At 46.4% G+C, this 12908-nt stretch overlaps 2 protein-coding genes across 2 annotated transcripts; both read left to right on the plus strand.

Moving 5' to 3' along the window:
* Window positions 1-4836: 4836 nt before the first annotated feature.
* LOC308511085 (protein p13 MTCP-1-like) lies at window positions 4837-5175 on the plus strand (the record flags this gene model as incomplete). The annotated part of the gene is made up of 1 exon (XM_081081098.1): window positions 4837-5175. The coding sequence occupies one exon, from the start codon at window positions 4837-4839 to the stop codon at window positions 5173-5175; it is 339 nt and encodes a 112-aa protein (XP_080937224.1).
* Window positions 5176-9949: 4774 nt separating this feature from the next.
* LOC308511086 (protein p13 MTCP-1-like) lies at window positions 9950-10294 on the plus strand (the record flags this gene model as incomplete). Its single annotated transcript, XM_081081099.1, has 1 exon — window positions 9950-10294. One exon carries the CDS (start codon window positions 9950-9952, stop codon window positions 10292-10294), a length of 345 nt encoding a protein of 114 aa, XP_080937225.1.
* Between the last annotated feature and the right edge of the window lie 2614 nt (window positions 10295-12908).

Consider the following 12908-nt stretch of genomic DNA (forward strand, 5'->3'; position numbering starts at 1 on the left):
TCTTCTTCTTCTTCTTCTTCTTCTTCTTCTTCTTCTCCTCCTCCTCCTCCTCCTCCTCCTCCTCCTCCTCCCCCTCCTCCTCCTCCCCCTTCTCTCTCTCTCTCACTGTCTCTTTGTCTCTCTGTCTCTCTCCTTCTCTCTCAAATCAAGAAAAGCATTTTAAGCCTAGCTGGTGTTTCTCAGTGGTTGAGGGATGGCCTATGAACCTGGATGTCATGGTTAGATTCCTGGTCAGGGCACAGACAAAAATTAACCAATGAGCCCTAGCTTGTTAGGATCAGTCGATAGAGAGTTGGACTGTGGACTCCAGAAAGTCCCAAGTTCAATTCTGGTCAAGGGCACATGCTCTGGTTTTGGCCTAGATCCCCAGTAGGGGGCGTGCAGGAGGCACCCGATGTATGATTTTCTTTCATCATTGATGTTTCTCGCTCCCTTCCTGTATGAAACCAATCCTATAAAATAAAAGCCTAATATTCTAAGTGTCTAGTTGACTGGTCATCTGTTCAACCAATCAAAGCATAATATGCAAATGATATACTAAGGTTGCTCAACTGCTCACTATGACATGCATTGACCACCAGGGACAAGACATTCCGACTGGTAGGTCACCTTGCTGCTGTTGTCTGGTTGACTCGGCCTGAGTTAGACGGGCCGGACATACCCTGAAGCCCTCCTATGATCCTGCCCCATCTGGTCAACCTCCCACATCCCACCCCAGCCCTCATCCTACACTGGTGGGGTCCCTTGGCCTGGCCTGTGCCCTCTCATAATCTGGGATCCCTCGGAGGATGTCAGAAAGCCCGTTTCCGCCAATTCCCTCAGGCCAGTCCGAGACACCACACTGGTGCACGAATTCATGCACTGGCCTCTAGTCAAAATATTTGAAATAGAGAAAGAGAAAGAAAAAGACCTTAAGCGTGAAAATATTAGCCCAGGCCGGGTAGACAACGCTCGAAGACATTCCTGGAAACAGTTTTCATTTCAATGACCAGCGTTCCCTTTGTTTGATCTCCTGAGGTTGGTCAACCAATACTACCCTCTCCAAAAAAAGAACGAATGTTTTGGGGATTACCGGTGTTTTATGCTGATCATCTCTTTTCTTTGAGGAATTATGAGGGATGCGAGGGCACGTCACCTGAAGGTTCGAGCCGTCTCTGTATGTGGTGTTAACATCTAGCTCTGTGTGCATTAGGGTTTTTAAATGTGTTTAGCAATAAACAGCCCCAAACAAATTCCAGCGATCATAAAATTCATCTACAATCGAACCAGACAGAGGCGGCAGGCGGAGGGCCCAAAGGGAGCCCCAGAAATCAATTTCAGGGCATCCATGGTTGTATTAAAGAGATCACTGACTGCTGATTAAATTCTCCTGTTGCAGGAAAGTGTGTGAAAATGCAAACTGACACCTGTAAGGCTGAGGACTGGGGAGCATGAGGGATGAGTTTCTAAGGTGTGTTTCTCATATTCAAAATATTGCACTTCTGGCCCGGCCGGCGTGGCTCAGTGGTTGAGCATCGACCTATCGACCAGGAGGTCACGGTTCGATTCCCGGTAGAGGGCACATGCCCAGGTTGCGTGCTTGATCGCCAGTAGGGGGCATGTTGGAGGCGGCCGATCTGTGATTCTCTCTCATCATGGATGTTTCTATCCTTCTCGCTTTTCCTTCCTCTCTGAGTCAATAAAACATTTAAAAAAATATTAAGCAAGTGTTGCATTCAGATTGAATGCACATTGTTTTCAAATAGGTTATTATTTTTTTGGTTTAACATACCAGGTGGGTTGTCATTTAAAGACGACCTAGCTCCTGAGCCGGTTTGGCTCAGTGGATAGAGTGGGCGCTTTTTTTTTTCTAAATATATTTTTATTTATTTCAGAGAGGATGGGAGAGGGAGAGAGTTAGAAACATCCATGATGAGAGAATCATGGATCGGCTGTCTCCTGCATGTCCCTCACTGGGAATCAAGCCCACAACCTAGGAATGTCTCAATGACCAGGAATAGAACCTGAGACCTTTCCCTTCCCAGGCCGACACTCTATCCACTGAACCAAACCAGGCAGGGCCAATTTGACATTTTCAAAGGGTGGAAACGCCTTGAGGCATCTCAGCTTTCATGTCACAGTGGGAATTACAACTCACCTCACCATTCTTTCAACATTGTTCCTGTAAATGAAGACTCTGACTAATAATGAAGCTTGTAGGTAAACAGCATGTTTGTATATGAATCCTAGGAACAAATTTTACAAGGTATGAACTCTGACTTTCCCAGTTCAGGGAGATTTGCTGACCTTTAAACTTAGTATCAGGAGGACAAATTCTCGGATGACGCACACTGTACCGCCAACTGACCACTTGCAAGATCCTTATCAGATTGGACTGTTCCTGTGGACACATAGAGAACATCTCAAGCCCCGCCCACTGACCTCTTTTCTCTGTTTGGCCTCTCCCTCCTTATAAAAGGCTCTGCCTGTACTGAGATGTGCAGATGAGTTTTGGGATGAGCTTCCCCCAACTTCTCAGGTTGCCGGCACCTGAATAACCCTCTTTCCTTCCTGACGACCACCTTTCTCACCAGACTGGTTTCTGGAGTGTGAGTTAAGGTAACCTTGTTTTTCTGGACACATTCCTGATACATGGACTCTTGGGAATACGTGTATCATGGTCATGTTCTCACTTCTGCAGGTGACAGGGGAAGCAGAGACCTGTCACAAAGGAAAGGAACTACGACGGTGATTTGCTTTCAGATCAAGAAGAACAAGTAAGTTAAAGGTGGATGGGAGGAGGAGAAGGAAGGATTGGGAATGGAGTCTGATGTGAGGGGGGAATTTGGACTTTGAGGACTGAAGTGAGTTTAGCAGCAAAACCATACAGCTCTTGCCATGAGCATGGCTGTGGTTTGGGGTAGGGAGAGATCATTCTATAAGTGATGTTCTGAGAACTCAGGAATCCTACTTGCTCTTTCACCTGTCACTTTGCTTCCAGTTTTCCCAATCAATTATCCCAGTGTCTGTCTGTCCCTGAATATTTTGGTCTTGCCTCTCTCACCAGCACTTGAGAACTAAGACCGCTGTTAAGAAGCCCACCTGGATGCAGACGTGAGCTTTGTTCCTCTGCCAGCTGTTAAAGGTAAAGCATATTATTTGCATATTACTAGCATGGAGTGGGTTGTTCTATGGTTTGTAAGTTCCCTCTGAGATGATCAGAAAGAAGGTGGTGTTGTCAGGACAAAAAGAAAAGTTGAACCAACTACAAAGTTTTATTTAAGAAAAAAAGAAAAGGAAGGAATAGAGAAGAAAAGGAAAGGAAAGAAAAGCGAAGAAAAGAAAAGGAAAGAAAAGAAAAGTAGAGAATAGAGCCTTGCTGGTGTGGCTCAGTTGTTTAGCCTAAACCTAGGAACCAGGAAATCTTGGTTTGATTCCCATTCTGGGCACATGCTCGAGTTACATTCCTGATCCCCAGTAGGGGCATGCAGGAGGCAACCAATCCGTGAATCTCTGTCATCTTTGATCTTTCTCTCTCTCTCTCCCTCTCCCCTCCTCTCCGAAATCAGTAAAACTATATGAAAAAAAAAAAACGAAAGAATAGTCATGGCAAAATAAAGTAGAGCATTGAGTCAATCCAATATAATGAAAGGCTAATATGCAAATCAACCAAACGGCAGAACGTATGGCCACTATGACACACACGGACCACCGGGGGCAGATGTTCATGGCAGGACCTGTCCACGGTGGTCAGTGCACTCCCACAGGGGGAGCGCTGCTTAGCCAAAAGCCAGGCTCAAGGCTGCCGAGACAGGGGGTGAGGGGGAGCCTCCACGGCAGCACAAAATTGGGCCTAAGCCATCAGTTGGACATCCCTCAAGGGGTTCCAGACTGTTTTAGGCCACAGGGCTGACTGAGGGACCATCCCAAGTGCATGAATTTTGTGCAGCGAGACTCTAGTAATCCTATATAATAAAAGGGTAATATGCAAATTGACCCTAACAGCAGAACTACTGGGAATGACTGGTCACTATGACACACACACTGACCACCAGGGGGCAAACGCTCAATGCAGGAGCTGCCCCCTGGTGGTCAGTGGGCTCCCACTGGGGGAGCTCTGCTCAGCCACAAGCCAGGCTGATGGCTGCCAGCACAGCGGTGGTGGTGGGAGCCTCTCCAGCCTCCTAAGCAGCACTAAGGATGTCCGACTGCAGCTTAGGCCTGCGCCCCGCTGGAAAGTGGACATCCCCCGAGGGCTCCCAGGATGCCAGAGGGATGTCTGACTGCCACCTTAGGCCCTATACCCTGGGATATGGGCCTAAGCAATCAGGTGGTCATCCCCCAAGGGTCCAAGACTGCAAGAGGGCATAGGCTGGGCTGAGGGACCCCTCGAGTGCACAAATTTTTGTGCATATGGTTTCGAGTATGATAATAACTGTGTATGGTGTCAGATGGGTATGAGATTAATTGCATGCTTTCTTACTCCATTATATAATGTGTAATCATTGGGGTGTACCCCTGAAATGAACCTAAGATTGTATGTCAACTGTCATTTAAAAAATGTTTTTAAAATTCCATAGGACCATGTTAGCTTCATAGAGTAATATTGTACCTTAAGTATGTTTTGTACAGTTTGTTCTAGAAGAGAGATCTAAATCTAAAAATGAAAGAAAAGTTGAGATTTATAAATTTGCAAAATAAACCAAAGGCAACCACAAACACAACTGCAAAAACCATGAAGATATACGCCGAGGTAAAATGCATTTGGAGACCCCATCCCCTGTCTTTTGATATCAGGACCGAAGTAGCGAGAAGCTGAGAAGCTGTGGCTGTGGCTCCTTGGACCACGTAGGTGTCATGGCTGAGGCCCCATCGAAGGTGCACCTCAACTTCCACCCCATCGTCCTGCGTATCCGTGGGCCCTCGGTTTATGAGGACGAGAACCAGCGCACTTGGTTGCATCTCATCATGGACACAGGAGGTGTCCTGCAAGTACGGTTGCGCCAGGAAAACACCCCCCGTGAGAATATTGCACTCACCACCAACCCGCTGACCTCGAGCACCATGCCTTCATGGTGGACGTTCCAGGTTGGCCTAGGGTACCTGGACTCCATGGGCCGGTTATGGCGCATTGTGCACCACGTCAAGGAGGATGACATGGAGGAAATGATCCTTGAGCTGATGGACAGCTCGTAGGACATGTGATGGCGTCCCTGGCTCTTGTCAACCTGAGTCCCAGTCATGCTGGCCTGCAGTTGGGACGTGTATAGTTCTGTTCACCTTTTTACTAAGCTCTGTTCTTCTATCTGCCACGACCTGGGTGTGATGGCACATGGATGTCTCTCTCTCTCTCTCTCTCTCTCTCTCTCTCTCTCTCTCTCTCTTGTTCTTCTTCTTCTTCTTCTTCTTCTTCTTCTTCTTCTTCTTCTTCTTCTTCACCTCCTACTCTGTTCTCTCTCTCTCTGTCTCTTTCTCTTTCTCTCTCGGTCTCTCTCCATCTCTCACATCAATAAAACCATTTTGAGCCAAGCTGGTGTTTCTCAGTGGTTGAGGGACGACCTATGAACCCGGAGGTCATGGTTCGATTCCTGCTTAAGGGCACAGACAAGAATTGACCAATGAGCCCTAGCTTGTTTGGCTCAGTGGGGAGAGGGTTGGGCTGTAGACTGTGGAAGGTCCCAGGTTTGATTCTGGTCAAGGGCACATGCTCTGGTTTTGGCCACGATCCCCAGTAGGGGGTGTGCGGGAGGCACCCGATGTATGATTCTCTCTCATCATTGATGTTTCTCGCTCCCTTCCTGCATGAAATCAGTCCTATATAATATAAGCCTAATATGCTAGGTGTCCAGTCGACTGGTCAACTGTTCAACCAATCAAAGCATAATATGCAAATGATATACTAAGGTTGCTCAACTGGTCACTATGACATGCATTGACCACCAGGGACAAGACATTCAGACTGATAGGTCAGCTTGCTGCTGGGTTCTGGCTGATCGGGACTGAGTGAGACATGCTGGACAGACCCTGGAGCACTCACAAGGTCCCTCCCCAGCTGGCCAACTTCCCGTGTCCCTCACCAGACCTAATGGTGCACCGGTGGGGTGCCTTGGCCTGGCCTCTGCCCTCTCATAATCAGGGACCCCTCGGGAGATGTCAGAGAGGCGGTTTTGGCCAGATACCACAGGCCAGGCCTAGGGACCACACTGGTTTATGAATTCGTGCACCATGGCTCTAGTAAAAATATATTAAACAGAGAAATATAAAGCAAAAGACCTTAAGCCTGAAAATATTAGCCCAGCCCCGGTAGACAAGGCTTGGGACATCACTGGAAATAGTTTTCATTTCAATGACCAGCGTTCTCATAGTTTGATCTCCTGAGGTTCGTCAACCCATACTACCCTCTCAAAAAACAGAACGGATGTTTGGGGGATTACGGGTGTTTTGTGCTGATCATCTCTTTCCTTTCAGGAATTATGAGGGATGCCAGGGCTCATCCCCTGAAGGCTCAAGCCGGCTCTGTGTATGGCTTTAGCATCTAGCTCTGGATGCATTTGGGTTTTTAATTGTGATGAGCGCTAAATAGCCCCCAAAAAAGCCCAGTGAGCATAAAATTCATCTACCATAGCACCAGAGAGAGGCAACTGGAAGGGGGCACGGGTCGAGCCCCAGAATTAAATTTCAGGGCATCCATGGTTGCACTAAAGAGATCACTGACGGCTGATTAAATTCTCCTCTTGCAGGAAAGTGTTTGCAAATGCACATTGAAACCTCGAAGGCTGAGGCATGGGGAGCGTGAGGGATGTGTTTCTAAAGTGTGTTTCTCATATTCAAAATATTCCACTTCCAGCCTGAGCAACGTTGGTCAATGCTTCAGCGTCGACCTATCAAGAAGGCGGTCATGGTTCGATTCCCGTTCAGGGCCACATTCCCGGGTTGCAGGCTCGATCTCCCGTAGGGGGCGTGCAGGAGGCGGCCGATCCGTGATTCTCTCTCATCATGGATGTTGCTCTCCCTGTCACTTTTTATTCCTCTCTGAGTCAACAAATACATTCAAAAAAGTATTAAGCAAGTGTTGCATTCAGATTGAATGCACATTGTTTTCAAATAGTTTATTAATTTTTTGGTTTAACATACCAGGTGGGTAGTCATTTAAAGACGACCTAGCGCCTGAGCCGTTTTGGCTCACTGGATAGAGTGTCCGCTTTTTTTTCTAAATATATTTTTATTTATTTCAGAGAGAAAGGGAGAGGGAGAGAGTTAGAAACATCCTTGATGAGAGAATCATGGATTGGCTGCCTCCTGCAAGTCCCTCTCTTGGGATAAAGCCCACAACCTGGGCTTGTGTCCTTGACCAGAAATCGAACCCAGGACCCTTCAACTCGCAGGCTGACACTCTATCCACCGAGCCAAACCAACCAGGGCCAATTTGACATTTCAAAGGTCGCAAATGCCTTGAAGAAGAAGTAAGCATCTCATTATTCATGTCACAGTAATTACATGAATTCATGTAATTCATGGGAATTACAACTCACCTCACCATTCTTTCAACATTGTTCCTGTAACTGCAGACTCTGACTAATAATGATGCTTGTAGGTAAACAACCTCTTTGTATAAGAACCCTAGGAACAAATTTCATAAGGTATGAACTCTGACCTTCCCAGTTCTTTGAGATTTCCTGACCTTCAAACTTAGAACCAGGAGGACAACGTCTAGGATGACACACACTGGACTGTCACCTGACCACATGCAAGATCCTTATCAGATTGGACTGTGCCTGTGGGCACATCGAGAAATTCTCAAGCCCCGCCCCCTGGCCTCTTTGCTTTGTTTGGCCTCTCCCTCCTTATAAAAGTCTCAGCCTGTTCTGAGAAGTGCAGGTGAGTTTTGGGACAAGCTTCCCCTCTCTTCTCAGGTTGCCTACACCTAAATAAACCTCTTTCCTTCTTAACCACCACCTGTGTCCAGGGACTGGGTTCTGGGGTGTGAGTCAGTGGTATCTTGTTTTTCTGGACACATTCCTGGTACATGGACCCCGGGAATATGTGTATCATGGTCATATTCTTTCTTCTGCATTTGACAGGGGGAAGCAGACACCGGTCACAGAGTAAAGGAGCGAAGAACGGTCCTTTGCCTTCAGAGCAATAATAACAGGCAAGAAAAAGATGGATCGGAGGAGGAGTAGGAAGGACTGGGAATGGAGTCTTACCTGAGGTAGGAATTTGGACTTTGAGTACTGCAGTGAGTGTAGCAGAAAAACCATACAGCTTTTGCCAAGAGCATGGCTGTGGTTTGGGGAATGGAGAGATCATTCTATGAGTGATGTTATGAGACCTCAGGAATCCGACTTGCTGTTTCACCTATCTCTTTGCTTTCTGTTTGGCCAATCAGGTATCTCAGGTATCCGTCTGTCCCTGAATATTTTGGTCTTGCCTAACTCACCAGCACTTGAAAAGCAAGACCTCTCTTAAGAAGCCCACCTGGACGCTGACGTTAGCTTTGTTCCTGTATCAGCTGTTAAAGGTAAAGCATATTATTTTCATATTATTTGCATGGAGTGGCTTGTTCTTTGGTTTGTGAGTTCCCTCTGAGATGATCAGAAAGATGTTGGTGGTGTCAGGACAAAAAGAAAAGTTGAACCCACTACAAAGTTTTAATGAGGAAAAGAGAAAAGAAAAGAAAAGAAAAGGATAGAAAAGAAAAGAAAAGAAAAGAAAAGAAAAGGATAGAAAAGAAAAGAAAAGAAAAGAAAAGAAAAGAAAAGAAAAGAAAGAAAAGAAGAGAAGAGAAAAGAAAAGAAAAGAAAAGAAAAGAAAAGGATAGAAAAGAAAAGAAAAGAAAAGAAAAGAAAAGAAAAGAAAAGAAAAGAAAAGAAAGAAAAGAAGAGAAGAGAAAAGAAAAGAAAAGAAAAGAAAAGAAAAGAAAAGAAAAGAAAAGAAAAGAGCCAGGCTGGTATTGCTCAGTTGTTTAGCTTAAACCTAGGAACCAGGAATTCTCAGAATTCTCAGTTCGATTCCCGGTCTGGGCACATGCCCGGCTTACAGTCCTGATCCCCAGTAGGGGGCATGCAGGAGGCAACCAATCCATGATTCTCTGATATCTTTGATCTTTCTCTCTCTCTCTCTCCCTCTGCCTTCCTCTCTCAAATCAATAAAACTATATGAAAAAAATGAAAGAATAGTCATGGCACAATAAAGTAGAGCATTGAGTCAATCCTATATAATAAAAGGATAATATGCAAAAAGACAAAACCGCAGAACTACTGGCCGCTATGACACACACTGACCACTGGGGTCAGATGCTCATGGAAGGAGCTGTCCACCCGTGGACAGTGCAGTCCCACAGGACGAGCACTGCTCAGCCAAAATCCAGGCTCAAAGCTGCTGAGATGGGGGCCGGGAAGGAGTCTCCACGGCAGCACTAAAGCGGGCCTAAGACATCAGTTGAACATCCCTCAAGGGGTCCCAGACTGTGCGAGGCAAAAGGTCTGACTGAGGGATCCCCCAATGAATGAATTTTGTGCAATGAGCCTCTAGTAATATTATAATAACTGTGTATGGTGTCAGATAGGTTGAGATTACTTGCATGATTTCTTAATCCATTATATAACGTCTAATCATTGGGGTGTAACCCTGAAATGAACCTAAGGTTTTATGTCAACTGTCATTTAAAAAATGTTTTAAAAATTCTATAAGACCATGTTACCTTCATAGAATCATATTTTACATTAAGTACGTTTAGTACAGTTTATTCTAGGAGAGAGATCTAAAGCTAAAAAGAAAGAAAAGTAGAGATTTATAAATTTGCAAAGTAAACCAAAGGCAACCACAAACACAACCGTAAAAACCATAAAGATTAAAGCCGAGGTAAAATGCGTTTGGAGACCCCCATCCCCTGTCTTTCGATACCAGGACCGAAGTAGCGAGAGGCTCTGAGAACTGTGGCTGTTAATGCTTGGACCACGGAGGGGACATGGCCAGGCTCCCCTCGAAGGTGCACCTCACCTCGCACCCCAAGTGCCTGAGGATCCGTGGGCACTTGGTGTATGAGGACGAGATCAGGCGCACATGGCTGCATCTCGTCATGGACACAGGTGTAATGCATGTACGGTTGCGCCAGGAAGACATCCCCAGTGGGCATATCACACTCACCACCAGCCAGCTAACCTCCAGCACCATGCCTCGGATGTGGCCGCTCCACTCTGGCAGCCATTACATGGACCCCATGGGCCGCTTCTGGCGCATCGTGCACCACATCAAGGAGAATGGCGTGGAGGAAATGATCCTTGAACTGATGGAAGACTCTCAGGACACGTGATGGGGTCCCTGGATCTTGACAACCTGAGCCCCAGTCCTGCTTCCCTGCCGGGGGGACATGTATACTTCTGTTCTTCTTTTTAATAAACTCTGTTGTTCTATCTGCCACCCCTGGGGTGCGAGGGCACATTGATCTCTCTCTCTCTCTCTCTCTCTCTCTCTCTCTCTCTCTATCTCTTTCTTCTTGTTCTTCTTGTTGTTGTTCTTATTCTTCTTGTTCTTGTTCTTCTTCTTCTTCTTCTTCTGGTTCCCCTCCTCCTCTTCCTCATCCTCCACCTCCTCCTTTCACTCTCTGTCTCTTTGTCTCGCTGTCTCTCTCTGTCTCTCTCCCTCTCTCTCAAATCAATAAAAGCATTTTGAGACAAGCTTGTGTTTCTCAGTGGTTCAGGGATGACCTATGAACCCGGAGGTCATGGTTCGATTCCTGGTAAGGGCACAGACAAGAATTGACCGATCACCCCTAGCTTGTTTGGCTCAGTGGATAGAGGGTTGGATTGTGGACTCTGGAAGGTCCCAGGTTCAGTTCTGGTCAAGCGCACAGGCTCTGGTTGTGGGCACGATCCCCAGTAGGGCGTTTGCAGGAGGCACCCAATGTATGATTCTCTCTCATCGTTGATGTTTCTCGCTCCCTTCCTTTATGAAATCAGTCCGATATAATAAATGCCTAATATGCTAAGTGTCCAGTCGACCGGTCATCTGTTCAACCAATCAAAGCATAATATGCAAATGATATACTAAGGTTGCTCAACTGTTCGCTATGACAGGCATTGACCACCAGGGACAGACATGCAGGCTGGTAGGTCAGCTTGCTGCTGGGGTCTGTCTGATCGGGACTGAGTGAGACATGCTGGACACACCCTGGAGCCTTCCCGTGGTCTCTCCCCAGCTGGCCTACCTCCCGTGTCCATCCCCAGACCTAATGGGGCACCGGTTTGGTGCCTTAGCCTGGCCTGTGCCCTCTCGTAATCTGGGACCCCTCGCGGGATATCAGAGAGTTTCGGCTGATCCCCGCAGGCCAGGTCAAGGCACCACACTGGTGCACAAATTCCCCCAAACATTCGTTCTTTTTTTGGACGAACCTCAGGAGATCAAACAATAAGAACGCTGGTCATTGAAATGAAAACTATTTCCAGCAATGTCTTCGAGACTTGTTTACCGGGGCTGGGCTAATATTTTCAGGCTTAAGGTCTCTTTCTTTTTCTTTCTCTGTTTAATATATTTTTACTAGAGGCCCAGATTTAGGGCACGATCGCCAGCAGGGGGCATGTGGGAGGCGGCCGATCAGTGATTCTCTTTAATGCAAACATGGATGTCCTGAAATTTATTTCTGGGTCTCCCTCTGGCTCCCCCTCCAGCGTCCTCTCGCTGGTGCGATGGTAGATGAATTTTATGATCACTGGGCTTTGTGTGGGGCTGTTTAGTGCTAAACATAATTAAAAACCCAAATGCACAAAGAGCTAGACGCTAAAGGGGTGACTCTCTCTCATCATGGATGTTTCTCTCCCTCTGGTTTTCCCTTTCCCTCTGTGTCAATGAAATCATTTAAAAAAATATTAGCAATTGCTGCATTCAGATGGCATGCACATTGTTTTAAAATAGTTTATTATTTTTTTGGTTTAACATACCAGGTGGTTAGTCATTTAAAGACGACCTAGCGCCGGTGCTGGTTTGGCTCAGTGGATAGAGCATTGGCCTGCGAACTGAAGAGTCCCCAGTTTGATTCCCAGGCAAGGGCACATGCCCGCTTTGCCGGATCGATCCCCAGTGGGGGGGCGTGAAGAGGCAGCAGGTCCATGATTCTCTCTTATCATCAATGGTGTTTCTATCTCTCTCTCCCTTACTCTCTAAAATCAATAAAAAAATATATTTTTTATAAAACAGCCCACGCCTCGAGTTCTGTCATATGTCCCACTGCAGACACTCTGTCTCGTGACCCTTTTGTGCTCGATTCCTTCGAGGCCAGTATGAGGGTGTCATTTGAATTAAATATTATTTTCTGCCCTTTTTTTCGTTTTTCTTCTTATTTTGCTTCTTCTAAATGCCAACGGGCAGATTCCTGACATTTCCTTAGGACCCCATTCATCTTTCCTTCCGAACTGGGGAAGAGTTTGCCTCAAACCAGGTCATTGAGCTGGGAGTTGTTTCTAAATTTTTTTTTCAGAGAGGAATGGAGAGGGAGAGAGTTAGAAACTTCCATGTTGAGAGAATCATGGATCGGCTGCCTCCTGCACGTCCCTCACTGGGGATCAAGCCCACAACCTGGGCATATGCCCTTGACTGGGAATAAACCCGGGATCCTTGAGTTCGCAGGCCAAAACTCTATCCACTGAGCCTAACTGGCCAGGGACAATTTGACTTTTCAAAGGGTGCAAATGCCTTGAAGAAGAACGAAGCATCTCAACATTCATGTCACAGTGGGAATTACAACCCATCTCACCATTCTTTCCAAATTGTTCCTGTAAATGCTGACTCTGACTAATCATGAAGCTTGTAGGTAAACAGCATGTTTGTATAAGAATCCTAGGAACTAAATTTAGAAGATATTAACTCTGACCTTCCCAGTTCTGGGAGATTTGCTGACTTTCAACGTTAGAACCAGGATGACAAAGTGTAGG

This window comes from Myotis nattereri (genome assembly GCF_964212035.1).
Source record: "Myotis nattereri genome assembly, chromosome: X".
NCBI lineage: Eukaryota > Metazoa > Chordata > Mammalia > Chiroptera > Vespertilionidae > Myotis > Myotis nattereri.